Source organism: Engystomops pustulosus, chromosome 1 (assembly GCF_040894005.1).
Source record: "Engystomops pustulosus chromosome 1, aEngPut4.maternal, whole genome shotgun sequence".
NCBI classification, from domain to species: domain Eukaryota; kingdom Metazoa; phylum Chordata; class Amphibia; order Anura; family Leptodactylidae; genus Engystomops; species Engystomops pustulosus.
Window position 1 is genome coordinate 129,268,103 of NC_092411.1, and position 21,049 is coordinate 129,289,151.

At 42.9% G+C, this 21,049-nt stretch overlaps 1 protein-coding gene across 12 annotated transcripts in view; it reads right to left on the reverse strand.

The window, feature by feature from the left end:
* The window catches only part of ELAVL2 (ELAV like RNA binding protein 2), a 155,583-nt gene that overhangs the window by 72,224 nt on the left and 62,310 nt on the right, over nt 1-21,049 (reverse strand). For 5 of the 12 annotated variants that reach the window (XM_072153365.1, XM_072153421.1, XM_072153413.1 and 2 more), the window contains exon 1: nt 15,988-16,435. The exons of 1 other annotated variant lie outside the window; for it this stretch is intronic. Coding sequence is in view for 1 of the 11 variants with exons in the window: in XM_072153404.1 (XP_072009505.1) it covers nt 14,441-14,479 (39 nt within the window). In the remaining 10 variants the exon portion in view is untranslated. Of the gene's footprint in view, nt 1-14,440; nt 14,643-15,987; nt 16,437-16,487; nt 16,598-21,049 lie in introns of those variants that run through there. 6 more of the 12 variants (XM_072153332.1, XM_072153323.1, XM_072153394.1 and 3 more) reach the window with 6 other exon arrangements.

Sequence of the window (21,049 nt, forward strand, 5' to 3'; positions counted from 1 at the left end):
AAAGTCGTATTTCGGACATCTTGGCGCCATTTCCCGTCTCGGAGGTCACCGCCGGTTATAAGCGTTTTAATATTTTGAAAGATCTAGCATTTTGGGACATGGCGATACCTAATGTGTCTGATTTTTACTGTTTATTATATTTTATATCAGTTCTAGGGAAAGGGGGGGGGGGCGATTCGGACTTAATTTTTTCACAATTTGTTAGACCCTCTAGGCTACATTAACCCTAGATGGTCAGATCATTCCTACCATATAATGAAATACTACTGTATCCCAGTATATGGCATTTATGCTCACTATACATTACAATGAGCCACTGGCTCATTGTAATGAATATGCATAAGCCAATAAGCCTCGGATCAGACGAAGACCCGAGGCTACCATGGAAACCCCCCCCCCCCCCCGGATGACGTTCGTGGGAGCGACGATTGCAGGTAAGATTGCAGCGCCACGTTTAAAGTGCCGCCGCCGTCTTTGACGACCGGGGGTGTTAGTGATGGGTCTTTTCTGCGATATGCCCATATGCAAAGCCCATCTCTGTATGAAGAAGGCTCAGCCCGTGAGCCCTCTTCATACACCCTTCATAGCTCCGAGGCGGATATATCCGTCACGGAGCGTGAAAGGGTTAATAGCTTTCACTGTGTGCTCCACTTTACTTTTTGGGTTAGTACGGTCCCCGGGATACCAAATTTATATAAAGACAACTTTTTGACCACTTTTTATTAAAAGCTTTATATTATAAAACTTCACTTCCAGGAATAATCGCTTTTATATTTTCAAAGAACTGTACTAATGGGTAGTGGCAACATGTTTTTTTGTTACTCCAAGGGAGAGGGCGGGTGATTTTAACTTTGATATTTTTCTTACTGTATTAGTCCCTCTAGAGTACACAGCAGATCTTCTGGTAACATGCAACAGATCTGTGTGCACGACAGGCGCTTGAGAATCCAGGCTCTCCGTGACAGGTTGTGGCCCCCAACAATTTCAAAGGGGTAGACAATCTCTATAAAACTATGGCAATGCCCACAATCGATGCCAGCCACAAACGTGGGTGTTGCATAATGCACAGAACCTCTAGTTAGGTTTGCACAATTTATCAATCTTGTGTCTTGTGCAATACTTTCATACTAAGAGCGGTTCAATATCGAGATTCTGTCATCTTCAGTACTGAACGACCTCTGCTGTTGTTGGACTACTAGTATTTGTCTGCAGGGGAATCTGCAAAGGAGACATCAGGCAGGCAATCCTATTGAAGAGATGTGTCTGGCAGGATGATAAATAATAATACTATACTAATAATAGTCCATATGGTGTTTCTACATCTCTCAGTTTCCCCCAACACAAGGGGAGAGATTTATTAGACATTTCTGAGGTAAAACTGTTCTAGTTGCTCATGGCAACCAATCAGAAATCAACTTTCATTTATAAACTGCTGTGGTAAAATGAAAGCTGAGCTCTAATTGATTACCATGAGCAACTAGAGCCATTTTTCTCTAGATACTTGTGATAAATCTCCCACAAGGTCTCAAAATGATTTAATGTTATTCATAAAATAAATTAAATACAGTTAACTGAATTAATAAAAACGTTTAAGACACAATAAAATATACATTAATAGAGAATGGATGGACCATAATACAAGCTCATGATATACCTTTTGTGTCACCCCCTTCATCCTCAGACTGTAAGGTCTTGTGAGCAGGGCCCTCACTCCTATTGTTTCATATGACCATTTGTACTCTAATGTTATATTACAATTCTATATGTCCCCTACGATTTGTAAAGCACTGCAGAATTTGACGGCGCAAAAGATTATAATTATTAACATTACCAATACAGCCTTGATTGTTACTGACCGTATGAATTTAATTGGAAATGTAAATGATCCACATGACCCCACTCTAAACATTGAATCCAGAAAATACTTCATTTTCTTGAAAGTATTGAAGCGGTAATGAGTGTTTGGATACTTCTCTGGGTATCGCACCTACCACCACAAATCTACCTATAAAGGTAGATCGGGTTGTAGGTGGATCAATGGGACATGAGGATAGCCCTTTTAAGGGCTAATCCTCACGTCCCCGCGCTTTTTTTACTAACTTTTATTAGACTTTTATGCAAATTTTATTATGCGGCTACTGGGGCGTGGAGTAGCCGCATCTGAGGTTACATGGCGCGGCTACTCAACGCCCCGGTAGCCTCTTTTCTCCTCCTACTCACCATCTTCAGCGCGCAGCTGTGCGCCCTCGTCCGATGATCCTGCAGTCTGCGCATGCGCAGAACAGCAGGCCCGCGCCTGCACGGTCACTGCTCTGAAGCCGGGGCTGCACAGTGCTGTTCTGCGCATGTGCAGACTGCAGGATCCTCGGACGAGGGAGCGCAGCTACGAGCAGCTGCACGCCGAAGATGGTGAGTAGGAGGAGAAAAGAGGCTACCGGGGTATGGAGTAGCCGTGCCATGTAACCTCAGATGCGGCTACTCCACGCCCCAGTAGCCGCATAGTAAAATTTGCATAAAAGTCTAATAAAAGTTCGTAAAAAAGTGCGGGGACGTGAGGATTAGCCCTTAAAAGGGCTATCCTCACGTCCCATTGATCCACCTACCACGCGATCTACCTTTATAGGTACCGTATATTCCGGCGTATAAGACGACCTGGTGTATAAGACGACCCCCCTACTTTCCTGTTTAAAATGTAGAGTTTAAGATATATTCGCCGTATAAGACTACCCCTTTTCCAACGCATGCAAAACACCGGTAAAATTTTTTAAAAAGAACAGATTTGAATTTAACATGGTCCTTTTTTTAATTTAAATTCTTATGACATGCAGGTATATAGCAGGAAAACTGTCGCTCATAAACATAAGGCATACAACAACATGACCATCGTTCATTTTACTGTAAATGTTACCATACTGTACCTTAAATTTTTATTTTATTAAATATGCCATTCCATGTACGATTATGGGGATACCAAATTTGTATAGGTTTTATAATGTTTTCATACATTTGATTTTGCCAACTTCTGGCGCTAATAACTTTTTTTATACTTTGGTGTACAGAGCTGCGGGTGGTGTCATTTTTTGCAAAATTTGATAATATTTTCAATGATATCATTTTTAGGACTGTACGACCTTTTGATCACTTTTTATAGATTTTTTTTATATTTTTCAAAAATTGCCATTTTCGACTTTGGGCGCTATTTTCCGTTACAGGGTTAAACACATTGAAAAACCGTTATCATATTTTGATAGATCGGGCATTTTCGGACGCGTCGATACCTGATGTGTTTATGATTTTTACTGTTAATTTATATTTATGTCAGTTCTAGGGAAAGGGGGGGTGATTTGAAATTTTAGGTTTTTTTATTATAATTTTTTTTTTAAACTTTTTTTAAATTTTTATTTATACTATTTTTCAGACTCCCTAGGGTACTTTAACCCTAGGTTGTCTGATCGAACCTACCATATGGGGATTTTCCTCATTCATTACAATGTGCTATCAGCACATTGTAATGCAGGGGTTAAAACTAAATAGTCTCGGGTCTTTGGAAGACCCGAGGCTACCATGGAGACAGATCGCGGGGAGGCTACCGATGACGTCACGGGGAGCGGCGATCCCAGGTAAGATGGCGGCGCCCACGCGCCGCTATCTTTTTGAGGCTGCCGGCATCTTTGCCGGCAGCCCACGCTGTGAAAACACCCACTATCGGTGCTAGCACCTGCAATATGCAGCAAAGACTTACCGGCTATGGAGAGGGCTCAGCAGCGCGTCTTATGCACCGGAATATACGGTAGATTTGTGGTGGTAGGTTCCCTTTAAAATTCTGGTATCTGTAATCTTTATGTAGAGAGGAAAGGGAGCAGCATCTCCTCACAGCAGCAGCCTGGAGCCATGTCACTTTGCATTACTCAGTAGGCCATGGGGTGTACGTATAAACAAATAGAACTGAGGGGCTTTGAGCTGCCCAGCAGTAAATTGAGCTCATTTGCATAATTTTGCAAAAACAAGGGCATAAGAGGCTAAAAGAGTAGACCCTGTCTGACAGGCCATACACTAGCATGCAAGTGTGCTTGTTTTACAATCCTTGATCCTGGTGGTAGATTTCCTTAAACACCCCCCCCCCCCCCTCACACACTCCCAATTTCAAATTCGCGATTTTTTTACTCCCCACATTCAAAAATCTATAACTTATTTTTCCATGTAAAAAGCAGTGGGTGGCCTTATTTTCTGCAAAACAAGTGATGGTATTTAACATTCCATGTCCGGTACTGGGAAGTGGTAAAAAAAACAAAAAAAAAACAAATGCAAAGGCATGGGTTAAACAAAAAAATGCATTTACGGAATTTTCTTGTAGGCTGGGTTTTTCCGGCATTCACTGTAAGCCCCAAATGACATGTCTCCTTTATTCTTTGAATCAATACGATCACCAGGATTCTAAAGTAATATCTGTTTTAATACTCTTCTCAAAAAAACAAAGGGAACACTTAAATAATACAATATAACTCCAAGTGAATCAAACTTCCGTGAAATCAAACTTCTGTGTCCACTTAGGAAGCAACACTGATTAACAAATTTCACAGGCAATTCACAAGACACACTCAGGTAGGGACCACAGACCACTTCTCAGAACCAATGCTTTCTGGCTGATTTTTTTTGTCAATTTTGAATATTGGTGATGCTTTCACACTCGTGGTGGCATGAGACGGAGTGGCTCAGGAAGTGCAGCCCATCCAGGATGGCACATAAATGCAAGCTGTGGCTAGAAGGTTTGTTGTGTCCATTTGGTAGTGTCCATAGGTGCTACCAGGATATAGGTCAATACACCAGAAGATGTGGAGGGGGCCGCAGGAGGGAAATAACCCAGCAGCAGGACCACTACCTCTGCCTTTCTGAAAGGAGGAACATGAGGAGCCCTGCAAGAGCTTTGCAAAAGGATATCCAGCAGGCCAGAAATATGTATTTGTTCAAACTTAGAAACCCTGAGGAGTCCATAAGGATGGTATGAGAACCAGACGTCCACACATGGGGGTTGTGCTCACATATTTAATTCATTCAGATATAGGATGTGTTATTTGAGCGTTCCATACATTTTTTTTTAAAGTACACTGCTCAAAAAAATAAAAAACCTTTACAAAAAAAAAAAAATATCTTCATCTTGCCATCTTCTGGCGCTAATATCTTTTTCATACTTCGGTGTAGGGAGCCAAGTGATGTCATTTTTTTGCAAGATGAGAACACTTTCATTGCTACTAATTTAAAGATTCTAGGGTCTTTTGATTACTTTTTATTTGTTGCAAAATGGCGAAAGTGGCATTTTGGACATTTGGGTGCCATTTTCCATTACGGGTTAAGCGATGGGAATAATTTACTATATTTTGATAGATTTTATGACATGGCAATTAAAAAAAAAAGTCAGAAAATTGTTAGGTATCAGTTCAGGAAAGGGTCGGGGACATCAGAATTTTTGAAAGGACATCTATCATCAGTTTACTAATCTGGGTTGATAGCTAATCTGCACAGTGCACAAAGTGCAGACTGCAAAGTGGGGGAAGGGCTGCAGTATGAGGTGAAGAGAGAAAGCTCTGTAGGGAACAGGGGAGATCTCTTATACCTCACTACTCTGTATCCACAGTCCTGAACACATCCAAGTCTGCTACATACACAGAGAAAGCTCTGTCACATGACGACCTCCTCTGGTCAGTACCCCCTCCCTTCCCATGAAACTAGAGTTTGTTTTAAAGCTGACTCCTGGGTTTATTAGCACAGAGAGAAAGCAGCTACTGCAGCGCAGAGATAATCTGAGGGGTATAGCAAAGAAACTATGTAAAACAAGCTTCTTAAAGAGCAAAAAAGATCCCTTACAGTTCTTTAAAACTAACGTCAACATAGGCTGACTATGTAATATGCTGCAATACATTAGTGCTGTAGTATATTACAATTAACAAGTGATCAAATGACACATGATCAAAAAAGATAAAGGGTGATCAAAAAGTTACATTTACCCTGACATGATACGAAGAAAAAGTACAACTTGTCCCGCAAAAAAACAAGCCCTAAAACAGCGCTGTATACAAAAAAAATAAAAATGTTATGCCCATTAATACAAGGCGAGGCAAAAACAAACAAATTTCTCACAAAACGAGTTCTATATTCTCCAAAACCAGTTAACCATTAAAAAAAGCTATATAAATGGGTTATTGTGGTGACCCATAGAACAAATAGAACACATTTTTATGGCATGGCTAACGGCCGGAAAGAAAATACTAAAAACCATTCAAAAAAGAAATCATTAAATAAAAGTTAATAAAATCTCATTATTAGCCATTGATAAAATTGTAGAAAAAAAAACCAAACACACTTGCACCATTTTCTTGTGGACACTAGTTTAACCCCTTAGGGACGCAGGGTATTTTCGCTCATTTCCATCTTCAAAAATCCATAACTTATTTTGTGCGTAACAAATTTTACTTTGCTGTGATGTTATTTATCCCCTACGGGACACAGCATCTTTTGGCCTAAAGGACGCGGCCCCATTTTTCAAATCTGGCCTGTGTCACTATAAGTGGTTATAGCTTTGGAACGCTGTGAGATATCCAGGGGATTTTGAGATTGTTTTCTCGTGACACATTGTACTTCAAATTAGTTTAAAAATTTGGATGAAATCTTTTGCGTTTAGTTATGAAAAAAAACAAAATTTGGCAAAAATTTAGAAAAATTCTTTATTTTCAACGTTCTAAATTCTCTACTTTTGATTCAGAAAGTCATAGCACCCAAATAAATTCATAACTTACATTTCACAAATGTCTGCTTTATGTTGGCATGGTTTTTTCAGATTCCACATATTTTACTAGAATGTTATGAAGCTCAGAATTTGGGTGCCATTTTTCACATTTTTTGTAAAATCGCCAAAACCTGTATTTAGATGGACCTGCTCAACTTCTAATTGACACTGAGAGGCCTAAATAATAGCGAGACTCGTAAATTACCCCATTGTGGAAACTACACCCCTCAACGTATGAAAAACCACTTTTAAGAAGTTTGTTAACCCTTTACGTGTTTTATAGGGGTTAAAACAAAATGGAGGTGGAGTCTGCAAATTGTAATATTTTTTCACAATACACTCATTTTGGGTGGAAAATTAAACATTTGTAATGGATAAAATGAAAAAAGGCTCCACAAAGTTTGATACGCAATTTCTCCCGAGTACACCGATACCCTACATGTGGTGGTAACCTGCTGTATGGGCGCACGGCCGGGCATAGAAGGGAAGGAGGCGCCATTCAAATCAGATTTGCTATGTCACATTGTACAGGCTATAATTTTTTTCTTTTTTTTATTGTGCACCTATAGGGGCTTATTTCTTTTGCCACATGAGATGCACTTTTCTAATACATAATTTTGGGGCATCTATAGCTAATTGGTGAGATTTAATTAACTCTTTGTTGGTGGAGGAAATGAAAATCATCAAGTTTTAGGAAAATTTTTATGTGTTTTTTTTTTTGGCCGTTAACCATACCATGAAAATAGTATATTATTTTTATTCTTTGGGTCGCCACGTTTATGAAAATGCTTCATTTATATATATTTTTTTATTTTTTCCCATTTTTACTGAATAAAAAGTAATTTGGCAAAATTGTTGTTAATTTTAGCATCACCGTCTTTCATATGCATAACTTTTTTATTTTTCACCTCAAAAATCTGTTTAAGGGCTTATTTTTTGCAAGAATGATAGCTCTTTTTAGTGGTCTTATTTTAGATTGCGTAACTTTTTTAAATCACTTTTTTAGAGCATTTTTAAAGGGCATTAATAAAAAATCATCTTTATCAGAGAGAGTTTTTTTAGGTTGTTTTTTACGGGGTTCACTTTGCGGATCTAATAACGATTCTGTTTTATTATACAGATTGTTACGGACGCAGGGATACCAAATATGTGGGGTTTTGTGTATTTTATTCAATTGTACTGAATAAAAACTAATTTGGAGAAAATCTTATTCATTTTAGCATCACCATCTTTTTATATGCATAACTTTTTTATTTTTTGGCAGATAAATCTTGTTAGGGGCTTATTTTTTGCGAGAACAGTTGTTCTTTTTAGTGGGCTTATTTTGGAGTGCATAACATTTTTAAAATCACTTTTTAGAGCATTTTTTATAGGGTATTAAAAATTATCTTTTTTCGGAATGTTTTTTGCGTTTTTTTCCTCCGGCGTTTACCGTGCGGGTCCAGTAACAATTCTGTTTTATTATGCAGATTGTTACGGACGCGGCAATACCAAATATGCGGGGTTTTTTTGTGTTTTTATGTTTTTTATACTTTATTAAGTTTTTTTTATGGGAAAGTGACATTTTAGGGGCTTATATTTTTATGTATTAATTTTTTATTTATTATAATGTGTAGTGTTAAGTGGTTTTGCATATTTTTACTTATACATACTTGAACTTAAACCAGTGATGCTCTGATCACTGGTTTAAGTTCAATACACTGCTCTACAATACTATTTTATTGTAGAGCAGTGTAAACTGTCTGAGCAAGCTTGCGCATGCTCAGACAGTTTACAGCCAGACCCGGAAGGGGTCTGGCTGCCATGGAGACCGGGCAGCTCCGGGGCACATGCCAGTCCTCGGAGCTGCCCGGCAGAGGATCGGATCCCCCGGTAAGCGGCACGGGGGATCCGATCCACAGCGCTTACACCCTTACACGCCGCGGTCATGTTTGACCGCGGCGTGTAAGGGGTTAACACCCGCGATCGGAGCCGGCTCCGATCGCGGGTGTTAGCGCAGGCTGTCAGCTGTACTAGACAGCTGACGGACGCTGCTTCTGGTACCGGCTCCGTTCGTGAGCCGGTGCCAGAAGCAGGACGTTATAGAACGTCCCCGTGCGCTAAGCATCTAGCCCCGGGGACGTACTATAACGTCCTGGTGCGCCTAGGGGTTATTATTCCCTGCCATGTAGTGGGAAGCCAGAAAAAAATTCCAAATGTGGAAAAAAATTGCGTGAGTCACGTTCTTGTGGGCTCAGTTTTTACGACTTTCACTCTGCGCTCCAAATAACACCTCTACTTTATACTTTGGTTCAGTACAATCGCGGTGATACCAAATTTATATATATTTTATTGCGTTTTAATACATTTTTAAAAAATTTAACGAATGCGTACAAAAATAAAATGTTGCCATCTTCTGACCCTAATAACTTTTTCATACTTTGGTGCATGTAGCTGGGGGAGGTGTCATTTTTTGCGAAACAAGCCAACGTTTTCATTCCTTTCATTTTGAGGACTGTTAGACATTTAGATCATTTTTATTACATTTTTTATGTCATGTAAAAAGGTGTAAAAGTCGCATTTCGGACATCTGGTCATCATGTGACAGAGCTTTCTCTGTGTATGTAGCAGACTTGGATGTGTTCAGGATTGTGGATACAGAGTAGTGAGGTATAAGAGATCTCCCCTGTTCCCTATCAGTTCCTCTAATCCAGTCTGTGCTTCTACAGAACTTTCTCTCTTCACCATTGTCCCCTAAATGATGTACCTGCAAAGTGCATCTCATCCACAAAAAAAAAAAAAATAATCCCCCATACGTCCAATATACAAAAAAATAAACATTGTATAGCCTGCAAAATGTGACAAACCAAATCTGCTCTGAATGGTGCTCCTTCCGTTCTATTCAATGCCATGTGCCCATACAAATAAGGGGTATTGTCAAACACTGGAGAAATTGGGTATCAAACTTTGTGGAGTTTTTCGTCATTTAACCCCTTCCCGAAAAACTCCACAAATTAACCCATTTCCGACATTTGAAGTAATAATACTGCATGGCGGGAGGTGCATTTCAGCATTTCGCAGCATTATTACATCAAACTTCTGGCACCGACTCCTGCACAGAGCAGGTAATAGAAGCTGTGGGTGTCGGCTAAATATTATAGCCGACACCCACCTCTAGCACCCTAGATTGGAGATTACTCCGTGGGTGTTAACCACTTACACACCACTGCTCTGATGGACCCGCTCGGTGAACGCCGTAAAAACAAAACACGAAAAACTTGCCAAAAATGTAAATTTTTCATAAAATCCCTTCACAAAAATGTTTCAAAACGTTAAAAAAATGGTACCACTGTAAAGGACAACTCAACACGGAAAAAATAAGCCCTAAACAAGCTAGCCATACGCTGTGGGGGGGAATGGGCGGGGGCTGTCTGGCCATACGCTGGGAGGGGGGAGGGTGGGGGCTGGTCGGCTGGCCATACACTGGGGGGGTGGGGGCTGCCCTGCCATACACTGGGGGGGCGGGGGCTGGCTGGCAGGCCATACACTGGGGGGGGGGGCGGGTGCTAGCAGACTGGCCATACACTGGGGGGGGGGGGCGGTGGCTGGCAGACTGGCCATACACTGGGGGGGGGGCGGGGGCTGGCAGACTGGCCATACACTGGGGGGGGGGGGCGGGGGCTGGCTGACTATATACTGGTGGGGGGGGGCCAGGGGCTGGCTGACTATATACTGGTGGGGGGGGGGCCAGGGGCTGGCTGACTATATACTGGTGGGGGGGGCAGGGGCTGGCTGACTATATACTGGTGGGGGGGGGCAGGGGCTGGCTGACTATATACTGGTGAGGGAGGGGCTGGCAGACTATATACTGGTGGGGGTGGGCCAGGGGCTGGCCGACTATATACTGGTGGGGGGGGCCAGGGGCTGGCTGACTATATACTGGTGGGGGGCAGGGGCTGGCTGACTATATACTGGTGGGGGGGGCACGGGCTGGCTGACTATATACTGGTGGGGGGGGCACGGGCTGGCTGACTATATACTGGTGGGGGGGGCACGGGCTGGCTGACTATATACTGGTGGGGGGGGGCAGGCTGACTATATACTGGTGGGGGGGGGGGCTGGCTGACTATATACTGGTGGGGGGCCAGGGGCTGGCTGACTATATACTGGTGGGGGGGGCAGGCTGACTATATACTGGCGAGGGGGGGGCAGGGGATGGCTGACTATATACTGGTGGGGGGGGGCCAGGGGCTGGCTGACTATATACTGGTGGGGGGGGGGCAGCTGACTATATACTGGTGGGGGGGGCAGGGGCTGGCTGACTATATACTGGTGGGGGGGGTCTGGCTGACTATATACTGGTGGGGGGGGGGGTCTGGCTGACTATATACTGGTGGGGGGGGGGCTGGCTGACTATATACTGGTGGCAGGCCCAGGGGCTGGCGCTGGCTGACTATATAGTGGGGGGGGGCAGGGGCTGGCTGACTATATAGTGGGGGGGGGGGGGCAGGGGCTGGCTGACTATATAGTGGGGGGGGCAGGGGCTGGCTGACTATATAGTGGGGGGGGGCAGGGGCTGGCTGACTATATAGTGGGGGGGGGCCAGGGGCTGGCTGACTATATAGTGGGGGGGGGCAGGGGCTGGCTGACTATATAGTGGGGGGGGCAGGGGCTGGCTGACTATATAGTGGGGGGGGGAGCAGGGGCTGGCTGAGTATTTAATTGCTGGAGACTGACCAATGCATTTTCCACTCTAGGCTTTTACTCGAGTCAATACGTTTTCTAATTTTCCTTGTGTTAAAATTAGGTAGCTCTACTTTTACTCCGGTATATACGGTAATAAAAATTGATCAAAAGGTCGCAGTCTTCAGAATGATAGCATTGAAAACATCAGCTCATTTTGCAAACAATGACTCCGTACAACAAAGTATGTAAGTTATTAGCTTTGAAGATTAACAATTTTTTTTCATACACATTTGTTTTATTTTTGAAAATGTATTGAAACAATAAAACCTCTATAAATTTGGTATCACCGTAATCATATCGAACCAAAGAATAAAGTAGTTGTATCACTTGGAGCGCATACCAAAAGTCGTACAACCTGGAGCCACAAGAAAGTGACGCAAATTAACATTGTTTTGCCAATTTTACCACATTTGGAATTTTTTTCCAGCTTCCCAGTACACGCCACAGAATAATAAATAACATCACTGAAGTAAAATTTGTTACGCAGAAAATAAGCCATCACACAGCTCTGTAAATGAAAAAATGAAATTTTTGAAGTTGGAGAACTTAAAATTAACGAAAAAACGAGGCATCCTTAAGGGGTTAAGGCTGAGCAGGTGCCTCTAAATATGGGTTTTGGCAATTTTCATAAAAATTTGAAAAACTGCTCCCAAAATTTTTAACCTTTTAACAACCGAGAAAAAAAATAAGAGGCTACATACAAAGCCACGCCGATATAAAGCAGACATTTGGGAAATATTAGTTATGAGGTTGTTTGGGTGCTATGACTATCTGCATAAAATTTTAGACTTCGAAAAAAATGTTTTATAAGTTTTTGCCAAATTTCCTTTTTTTTCCAGAACTAATCACAAAAGATATTATGCAAATTGATCTACTTATTTGAAGCACAATGTGTAACGAGACAATCTCAAAATACCTTGAGTATGTTCAAGCATTACAAAGGGTATAACCTCTTATGACACTGGGCAAATTTAAAAAAAAAAAAAAAAAAAACAGGCTTGGTCCTAAAGCCCTAAAATGGCTTAGTAACAAAGAGGTTAATACAACTATTGCCCTTCAATGGCACACACTGACTTTGCACTTGCTGCTAAATGATGCCATGTATTGCTACCATAAAACAGGAGAGCAAGTTTTGCTCACATGTTGTACAACTGGTTGATAAGGATGTAATCCTTCTAGGACTATGGATACAGAGGCTATGGGGATACACCTGCCACAATCCATAGCCCCCAATGACTTCCCAGACTGTGGCCGATTTGACGGTCTCTAATACTGCAGATTTTCCAATTGCAAAAATGAACAAATAATCTGCAGCACATTTAACCAAAATGGGGTTATGTGGTCTCATTCAGAATTCTTAACTATATGCCCCAATATTGCAGATTTAGGCACCAGCTACAGCATAGCTCCCAACCGTCCCGATTTTGACGGGACTTTCCCGTTTTTCGTACCCCTGCCCCGCGTCACGGGCAGCTATGATATTGTCACGGATTCTCCCCCCAGGTCCCGCTGTGTCCCGCTGCTGTGTCCGCATAGTAAATACTTTGAAAGTCTGAACTCACAGTACAGAATGGCTTCTACAGACATCGGGAGGGAATCCTTTTCAGAGAAGTGTCGGGCTTAGCGCAGAGCAGGGACCACGTCATCAGCTTCAGATCTGTCCATATATGGTCACTAGGGTTCCCCAGAGCAGACATCGGGCAGGGAATCCTTTTCAGAGAAGTGTCGGCTTAGTGGAGAGAGCAGGGACCACGTCATCAGCTCAGATCTCTATCTGTCCATATATGGTCTCCAGGTCTTCCCCAGACACAAGCTCTTTATATAATTAAATTAAATAAAGTTTTGGCCAGGCTGAGATTCGAACCTGGGACCCTCTGCACCATAGACAGGAGCTTAACTAACTGAGCTATAAGCCCAGTGATACAGAGCTGAGGATTTCTGGTAAGTAAGACATGTTATCAGCCAGTGATACATTGTGACACAGACTAATGCACTGATATATAGAGAGGGATCTTCTCAGAGATTATTATTGTAATTATTGAAACTATTATTATTATTATAATTTTTATTATTATGGAGATGATTATTAATAATGGTAAAAATAATAATAATCATCTCAATAATAATAATAATAATAATAATAATAATAATAATAATAATAATAGTCTCAATAATTACAATAATCTGAGAAGATCCCTCCCTATATACCAAGGCAGTATATAGTTCTTAGTTACCAAAATTCTCCACTTGTTAATCACTGAGGTTATAGCTCAGTGGGTTGAGGCGCTGTGTTATTATTGTACATGGACACTGCAGGTTCTGGGTTCAAATCCCAATGAGGATAATATTTTTTTTTTTTTTTTTAAATTATGATTTTTATTATTTTTAATATGGCTAAAATTTGGGGCGTGGCCAGGGAGTGATTGGGGGTGTGGCTTAGGGGGTTCGCCGCGGCACGCTACGCGTGCCGCCATTTTGTCCCTCTTTCCTTTTCCCAAATGTTGGGAGGTATGCTACAGTACCTCAGCCTTAGCATACAAGCCTAGCAGTCACATGAAGGGCATGTCCATGTTAGAGAATACAGTGCAGACATCATATTGTTAAGTTTCCACACAGTAAAAGTCACTTTTTTTGCGGCTTAAAACTTAGTTAACACCCCCCTGGAGGTGATAGCGGCGCAGCCCGCTGTGACACAGTATGACAGGATGAGAGTAGGGCGTGGACGGCAGGTCTGAAGAGAGGACACCCCCTGCTGCCATTCTCCACGTGTCGCCTCCTTCGCGTACAGATGCAAATAAAAGGCGGCAATAGCCGCGCATTTGTGACATACTACTGCAATGGGCACTGCCAATAGCCACCATCCAAGTAACTGCACAGCTTATATAAACGGAGCGCACTGTAGCACACAGTTCCCGCCCTTTCTTCCACACTCACATGTCTAGGTTGTGCACGCAGACCGCGGCGTCTCAGCATCCGGGGCGTGTTGGAAGCGCACACCAGACGAGAAACCACTTCCCCCTGCTTGCCAGGACCTCGGCACCGGAGAGAAGCAGCGAAACCCGACAGCGCCGTCCTCAGCGCAACACTGCAAACCGCTAGCGAGCGGTCGCCGCCCGCGAGGGCAAGATATAGCCTCGAGCCGTGACGTCACGAAGGCGGGGCGAGTGGAACGTTATCCCTGGAAGACTGGAGGGAGGACCAAGGAGAACGTGTGTGTGTGTGTGTGAGAGAGCGCAGGTGGAGGTGATTGTGCGGGGGAGCGGCTGGCGCCTCCCATACCCATGCGTGTACAATAGCTCGTCAGCTACTCACTGTACTCCGGTAGTTATCCTGGTTACCCGCTGGTAACACGGGCCCAGCTCTAGCTGGACAAGCGGATAGGAAAGAAGTTCACTGGTAACCTGCTGCCAGGTGCATGACAGAGCAATCCCGCCCATTGCTGATTGGGGCCATGTTGTATGAGGCGTCTGCTAACACAACCCTGTGTGTAGAGGCAGAACATGACAGGCCCTCAAGGTCTATTCACACGTGCAGAATCCTTCTGTACCACAGGGATAGACCCTTACAACAGGGTCAGTATTTACAAGCCAAAACAAGGTTTTCCAGAGCAAGAACCATAAACCTTCCCTCTATCCTCCCTCTCTCCTTCCTGATATTGCCACCCTAGCAGAATACCTGACTGTGTGAATACGCCTCTACCCTGCACTCCCATCTTCAGGTTTTCTGCTGTAGTTTTTGAAACCTAAAGCAGGTGTGGTTCATAGAATGGGGAAGTGCTATTACTAGTCTTTTTATCACTCCACTCCTGGTTTGGACAGAAAAAACGGCATCTGAAAACCTGACTGTGTGAATACACCCTTAACAAGCTGTCCTGTACTGGCCACCTCATTTCATGAGAGATCACCTATAGCAGCTGGAAGGCTAATACATTTGACAATAATGACAATATAGGGTTTTGAATTTGATGTTGGAGTCTGCAGGTCATGTTTTTTATGAAGTGTGGTACTGGATAGGAAGCCTCCTCCGGTATATACCAAAGTTACACCTTCAGTTACTAAATGTTTAGAATTAAATAACATGTTAATGGCAAAACATACCGATTTTATTTGGATCCAATGGGGTTTTTTGGCATTACTTAAAAACTACCAAAAATCCTGCACGTGTGAATATCCCCTTCTAGCAGCAGAGAGGGGAAGTGAATGTACAGCACAGAGGATAGATTGGACAGCGCCTATGCTGGGAAGATTTTGGGGTTAGCATAGCCATGAACTATAACCATTCCAGAATGACAAAGGTAACTGATAAATCAGCAGATGTGTAACACAGAAATCAGATCAAACTAACCGATTACCGAGTCAACCCCAATCTCCTCTACCCATAAGGAAAGATCCCCACTCACTACCATTCAAGTGCATTAGACATCTACACTGAAGTCTCCGAGCACTTTCCCATCTCTGAGTGTCAGACATCCAGTAACTTACCTTTAGCTGTCAGCTGCCTCTTAAAGGATGCTGTGTCTCCCCAGATGGCTGGAAATGCAGCAGTTCTCGCCTATAGGTCGGGTTGTCTGCAGTGAAGAGGATAGTCTACATTAACCCCATGCAATAGCCTCTTGTAAAAATCAAAGGGCTTCAGTAAGGAGGCAAACAAAGAGCGGCACAACGTGTGGCACACTGCCCCCCGCTTCTATCAGGAAGCTGCCCTTATTACTGCCCACTCCCTGTTCTATTACTGACAGATCTGCGGCATCCCGGAGAAATGGGGAGGGGAGAGAGAGGAAGGAAGGGAGGGAGGTCGCTGGTGGCGGAGAAGAAATGGAGAGGGGAGTCAGCGGCGGCCACTAGATGCCGAGTGATGAGCAGAGCCCCCGGTAAGCAGCCCGTGCTCTGCACTACACCTGCCGCTCTGCGCTCTCCTCTGCCTCCAGCTCTGGCCACACCCAGGATGAGCAGCGGGGGGCGGGGCTCGCGATCATCACTACCTAAGTGCACGGCTCTCTATGGAGATCACACCGGCCGCCAAGGACTTGACAAGGTCACAGCCAGCCGCTACATCCTATATCTGTGATATGGCTAGGGATGTGATGGTGTGTAGCGTGACCTGGATGGGAGAGGTCAGCGGCTCCGATCACACCACCGCAGCTGTACTTTCACTGAATCTTTCTAGAAGGGGCGTAGTTCCGAGGCTATGCATGCTATACAGGGCACATGCTATACCACTTGTACTGGTACCAAGTAGATCAGTGCCCATGAATAATGAATGGCCAGACTCCGATCCATACCTCCTACATGCCCTCCATCCTTTATGGAAGATTTATGACATTGCATCAGCTCACAAATTGCCTGCACATTGTATCAGCCCTCAACAGAAACTAGTCTTGGGTCAGGCATGTGCACAACAGATTAATAGAGTTAAGTTACTCCAAGGCTATGGAGAAGAAAAGTTATTACAGATCATATGTGTAAAGCCGTTGTATCCGTCCTTTGATTGTATAAATCTTTAATGATCTGCTCATCTATGGTGGTCTTCTTACTAATATTAAATGGCACACAAAGTATGGGTATGTTCTCCAGAAGTTGTGCAGTGCTGATTCAGCACCATGGACAGCTTCTCCAGAATCTCTGCTGCCTGGAGCTCTTCCCCTAATCCATCACCTAGGAGTCTCTGCAGGAAGAGCTGTTTTGTATATGGTGCAGGGCTAGTGTGAAGACTATCCTCCATGCCATGATTTACCAAACGGAGAAGACATGCCACAAACATAATTCATGTTTCAAGGAGAATCGGTAGTAACCTGAAGACCACCGTAACATTGTAGCAGAAACAGGTCAGGTACTCCCCCGTGTATGCATCATACTTTTACCCTATTTTATCATCATGTGGTCTAGCAGGGCATCTTCCCTGCTGTACATTTATATCTCTGTCACATCTTGATATGCTAAAAGTATTGATGAAACTGTAATAAAAATAACTCCTCTATAACTAGGACGCGTATATGTGCATCAGTGTATAGAGTGGGGCAGTAGAACATATTTACTTATTACACAAGTTCGGCAGTCTTTTTGTAACAACTCCTTAGAGGCAGTGGTAATACGCATGTTACTATTATTGTAGACGTGTTTTTATTATTTCCTTTGAACATTTTAGGGACAAAAAGTATTGAGTCCTGCTGAAATGGCTTACAAACTGCATGCATTTACCATGTATCATGTACAATGAGCATTCACGGGGAACTGATGAGTTTCTCACTATAGCAGGCTTTGTAGTCATAGTAATTTAAAGAAAAAGATCACAATTTATTTTTTAAGAGGAAATGAATAATAAATGGAAAGGCTGATTCTGAATAGATAATCTCTGGATGGCCACACTGTCAGCTTATAAAGCGTCCATGCCATGTGTGCTAAGATAAAACTGGCATTTCCAAACGGAGAGTGCTTTACAGTGATGGATCAAAAATATATACAGGCAGTCCCCGGGTTACATACAAGATAGGGTCTGTAGGTTTGTTGGTCTGTAGGTTTGTTGTTAAGTTGAATTTGTATGTAAGTCGGAACTGTATATTTTATCATTGTAACCCCAGCCAGAACCTTTTTGGTCTCTGTGACAATTGGATTTTAAAAATGTTGGGTTGTCACAAGAATCAGGATTAACAATGAAGCTTCATTACAGACACATTTGATAACTGATATAGCTGTTTATTGTAGCCTAGGACTAAAGTAGAATAAATTACCAATATCCAGAGGTCCGTTTGTAACTAGGGGTCGTATGTAAGTCGAGTGTTCTTAAGTTGGGGACCGCCTGTACTATATTCTGAATTATTGCCTTTCCACCTCTCCAGTCAATGCATTAGTTTCTGGGGAAACTTTGTGACAAGTTTTGCTTTTGCATTTCATGCCATGTGTGCTAAGATAAAACTGGAAATCCCAAACGGAGAGTGCTTTACAGTGATGGATCAAAAATATATACTATATTCTGAATTATTGCCTTTCCACCTCTCCAGTCAATGCATTAGTTTCTGGGGAAACTTTGTGACAGGTTTTGCTTTTGCATTTTAGCAATTTTCTAGCTATAAGGCCCCTTCCACATTAGCGAGTGTGATGCGATGAACTCGCATCACACTCGCAACGCAAGCTGCCGGGAACGCACGGCCCGAACGCTGCACCGCGGGAGTGAACTCAGCATGTCAGTTCACTCCCGCGGTGCAGCGTTCGGGCCGTGCGTTCCCGGCAGCTTGCGTTGCGAGTGTGATGCGAGTTCATCGCATCACACTCGCTAGTGTGGAAGGGGCCTAATTCAGATGTATACTAAATGAACCATACTTTACTTTTAATTTAGTGGTTCACCTTACTACACAATTGGGCATGTATATCAAAACAATTGCATTAAAGTCTCTTTCCAATGAGGAATTTCCTTGTACAAGTGCTGTCTGAGTCTATTGTGCTATCAGAGAAAACTGCAAACTGATGCGAGTTGTGTGTGAAACTCACTCATTGAAGTCATTGGGTGTGAGAGAAAAAAAAAATTACTGCACAAGGGTTGCATTCACATGTTCAAGGAAGTAGTTCACAGATGTGAAAATCTGACACAACTAGGATTGCGCTAGGACTACACAAACGAATGGTAAGATAGCACTAGGATTGAAATCTGACCAAACTCGTACAATTTTCACGGACACAATAGTAGGATTTGACACTCGTTACTGAGTAACTGGTCTAAAGAGAATGGAGTTCAGGCTATCCTATTAAGCCTTTCACCACAAAGTATTATATGTACAGTACAACACTTAACAATAAATAGAGATAAGGCTACATTCACACGACGATGTGCACGCCATACCGTAGTACAACGGGCACATTGTGGCACCCGGGAGGGGAGGAGGGGGTCAGAGCTGCTCACCCCCGCCCTTTTCATAGCGATGTATGACGCACAGCGCCGTAAAGATAGGACACATGTGGGGACATATATACGTCCCCTATACTGCAGTGTGAATGTAGCCTTAGTTATGTTGCTCTAAAAAAGGTAAGACAGTCTGCATTGTTTTAAAGCAACCTGTCTGTACATTTTTCCACCCAACTGGTGATGTGCAGCATCAAATAACATTCTTATAATGCTCCTCACTAGTAAGGCAAAGTTCACATATGTTCTGTGTTTTCAGTCAGAAATATAAAATTAGGAAATAAAACAGGTAAATTGTTAATCTATTGATTGTACCACTCGCTTGGTGGGATAGCAAAGAGATTTGAATGGTTGCTCAAAAATGTGTGAGTTTTTTTGTGAGTTTTTTGAGTCACAAAAAACCTCAGCTGCCAATTTTAAGACCCTCTAAGATAAATCAAACAAGTTCCCCCCAAAAAATGGCACAAAATACATATTACTTACAAAATTCTTAGCAGTTACTTACTAGCGGTGTCCATATATTTTTATCTGTTATAAAACTCAACACAGAATTACTTTTCCTTTAAGCTTATATTAAAAACTAACTGAGGCTCGATGTCACATTCAAGTGAATAAATGGAGGGATGTTTCTCCATTGTAGTGGACCAGGTCATTGTTCTTGCTTTGCATGATGCCTGATAACCTATAATATGTTGTGCCTCTGATTTCTATTGACTTAAAGGATTCTACCATAAAAATCAATCAAATGATAAACCAGGGACACTTACCCATGGATCCGGGCACCATGACTGTGGTATTTTACTTATATTTGTTATCCATGGCTTCCTTCCTTCTAAAATAAACTTTTAAAATTATGCTAATTACACCTGGGTCTGTTTACTCCGTTTTGCAGCCTTACAAGTGGTTACACAGTCTCACTCTCCCCCCTACTTCTTTAGCGCTCAGCATCGCATATATTGGAGGCGGCCGCTTCCTGAATTTGTGATGGTCTTGTTTGTGTGTTTTTGTACAATTTCTTTTGTTACAGCTTGGCCGGTATGATCGGGATAGCAAGGCGAAAGCCCTCCAATAACATCACAGGACCACTTTGATTGATCAATACAGACTGGCCAATGACCGCAATCCTTGACCTGGGGGCCAACGCCCCCATTCTATGTTTGGTGGAGAGAGGGGTGTTAGCGATCTGTCCCCAAAAATCACTATTACCCCCCCCCCCCATTGTCCAGTTTTCCCTTCCCCCACAACCACACTTTCAAGTGTGATCTGATAGTCATAGTAGTAGTAGGAGGTAGTAGTGTGGAGGAATAGTAGTAGTCGTGTATAGTAGCAGTAGTCATATGGAGGAAGCATAGACATGGCAAGGAGGAGGAATATCAGTTGTGGGGAGGAGCAATAGTGCTTGTGGGTAGAAGTAGTAGTCGTGCAGAGGAAGAGTAGTCGTGGAGGTTTTAGTTTGTACAAGTTTGTGCACCATCCTCCCCCATCGTCTGTTTTCCTTTTTTCAGGTCACGGAAAATCATGGCCCTTTAAACTTACACAGCTTTGGAGGCATACAGTTATATGGCCCCTGATTATGGTCACTGAGTCTGCTAGTGGGGACAAGTGCCATTTTATTTGTCCACCTTGTGATACTACAGTATGGCAGTATAG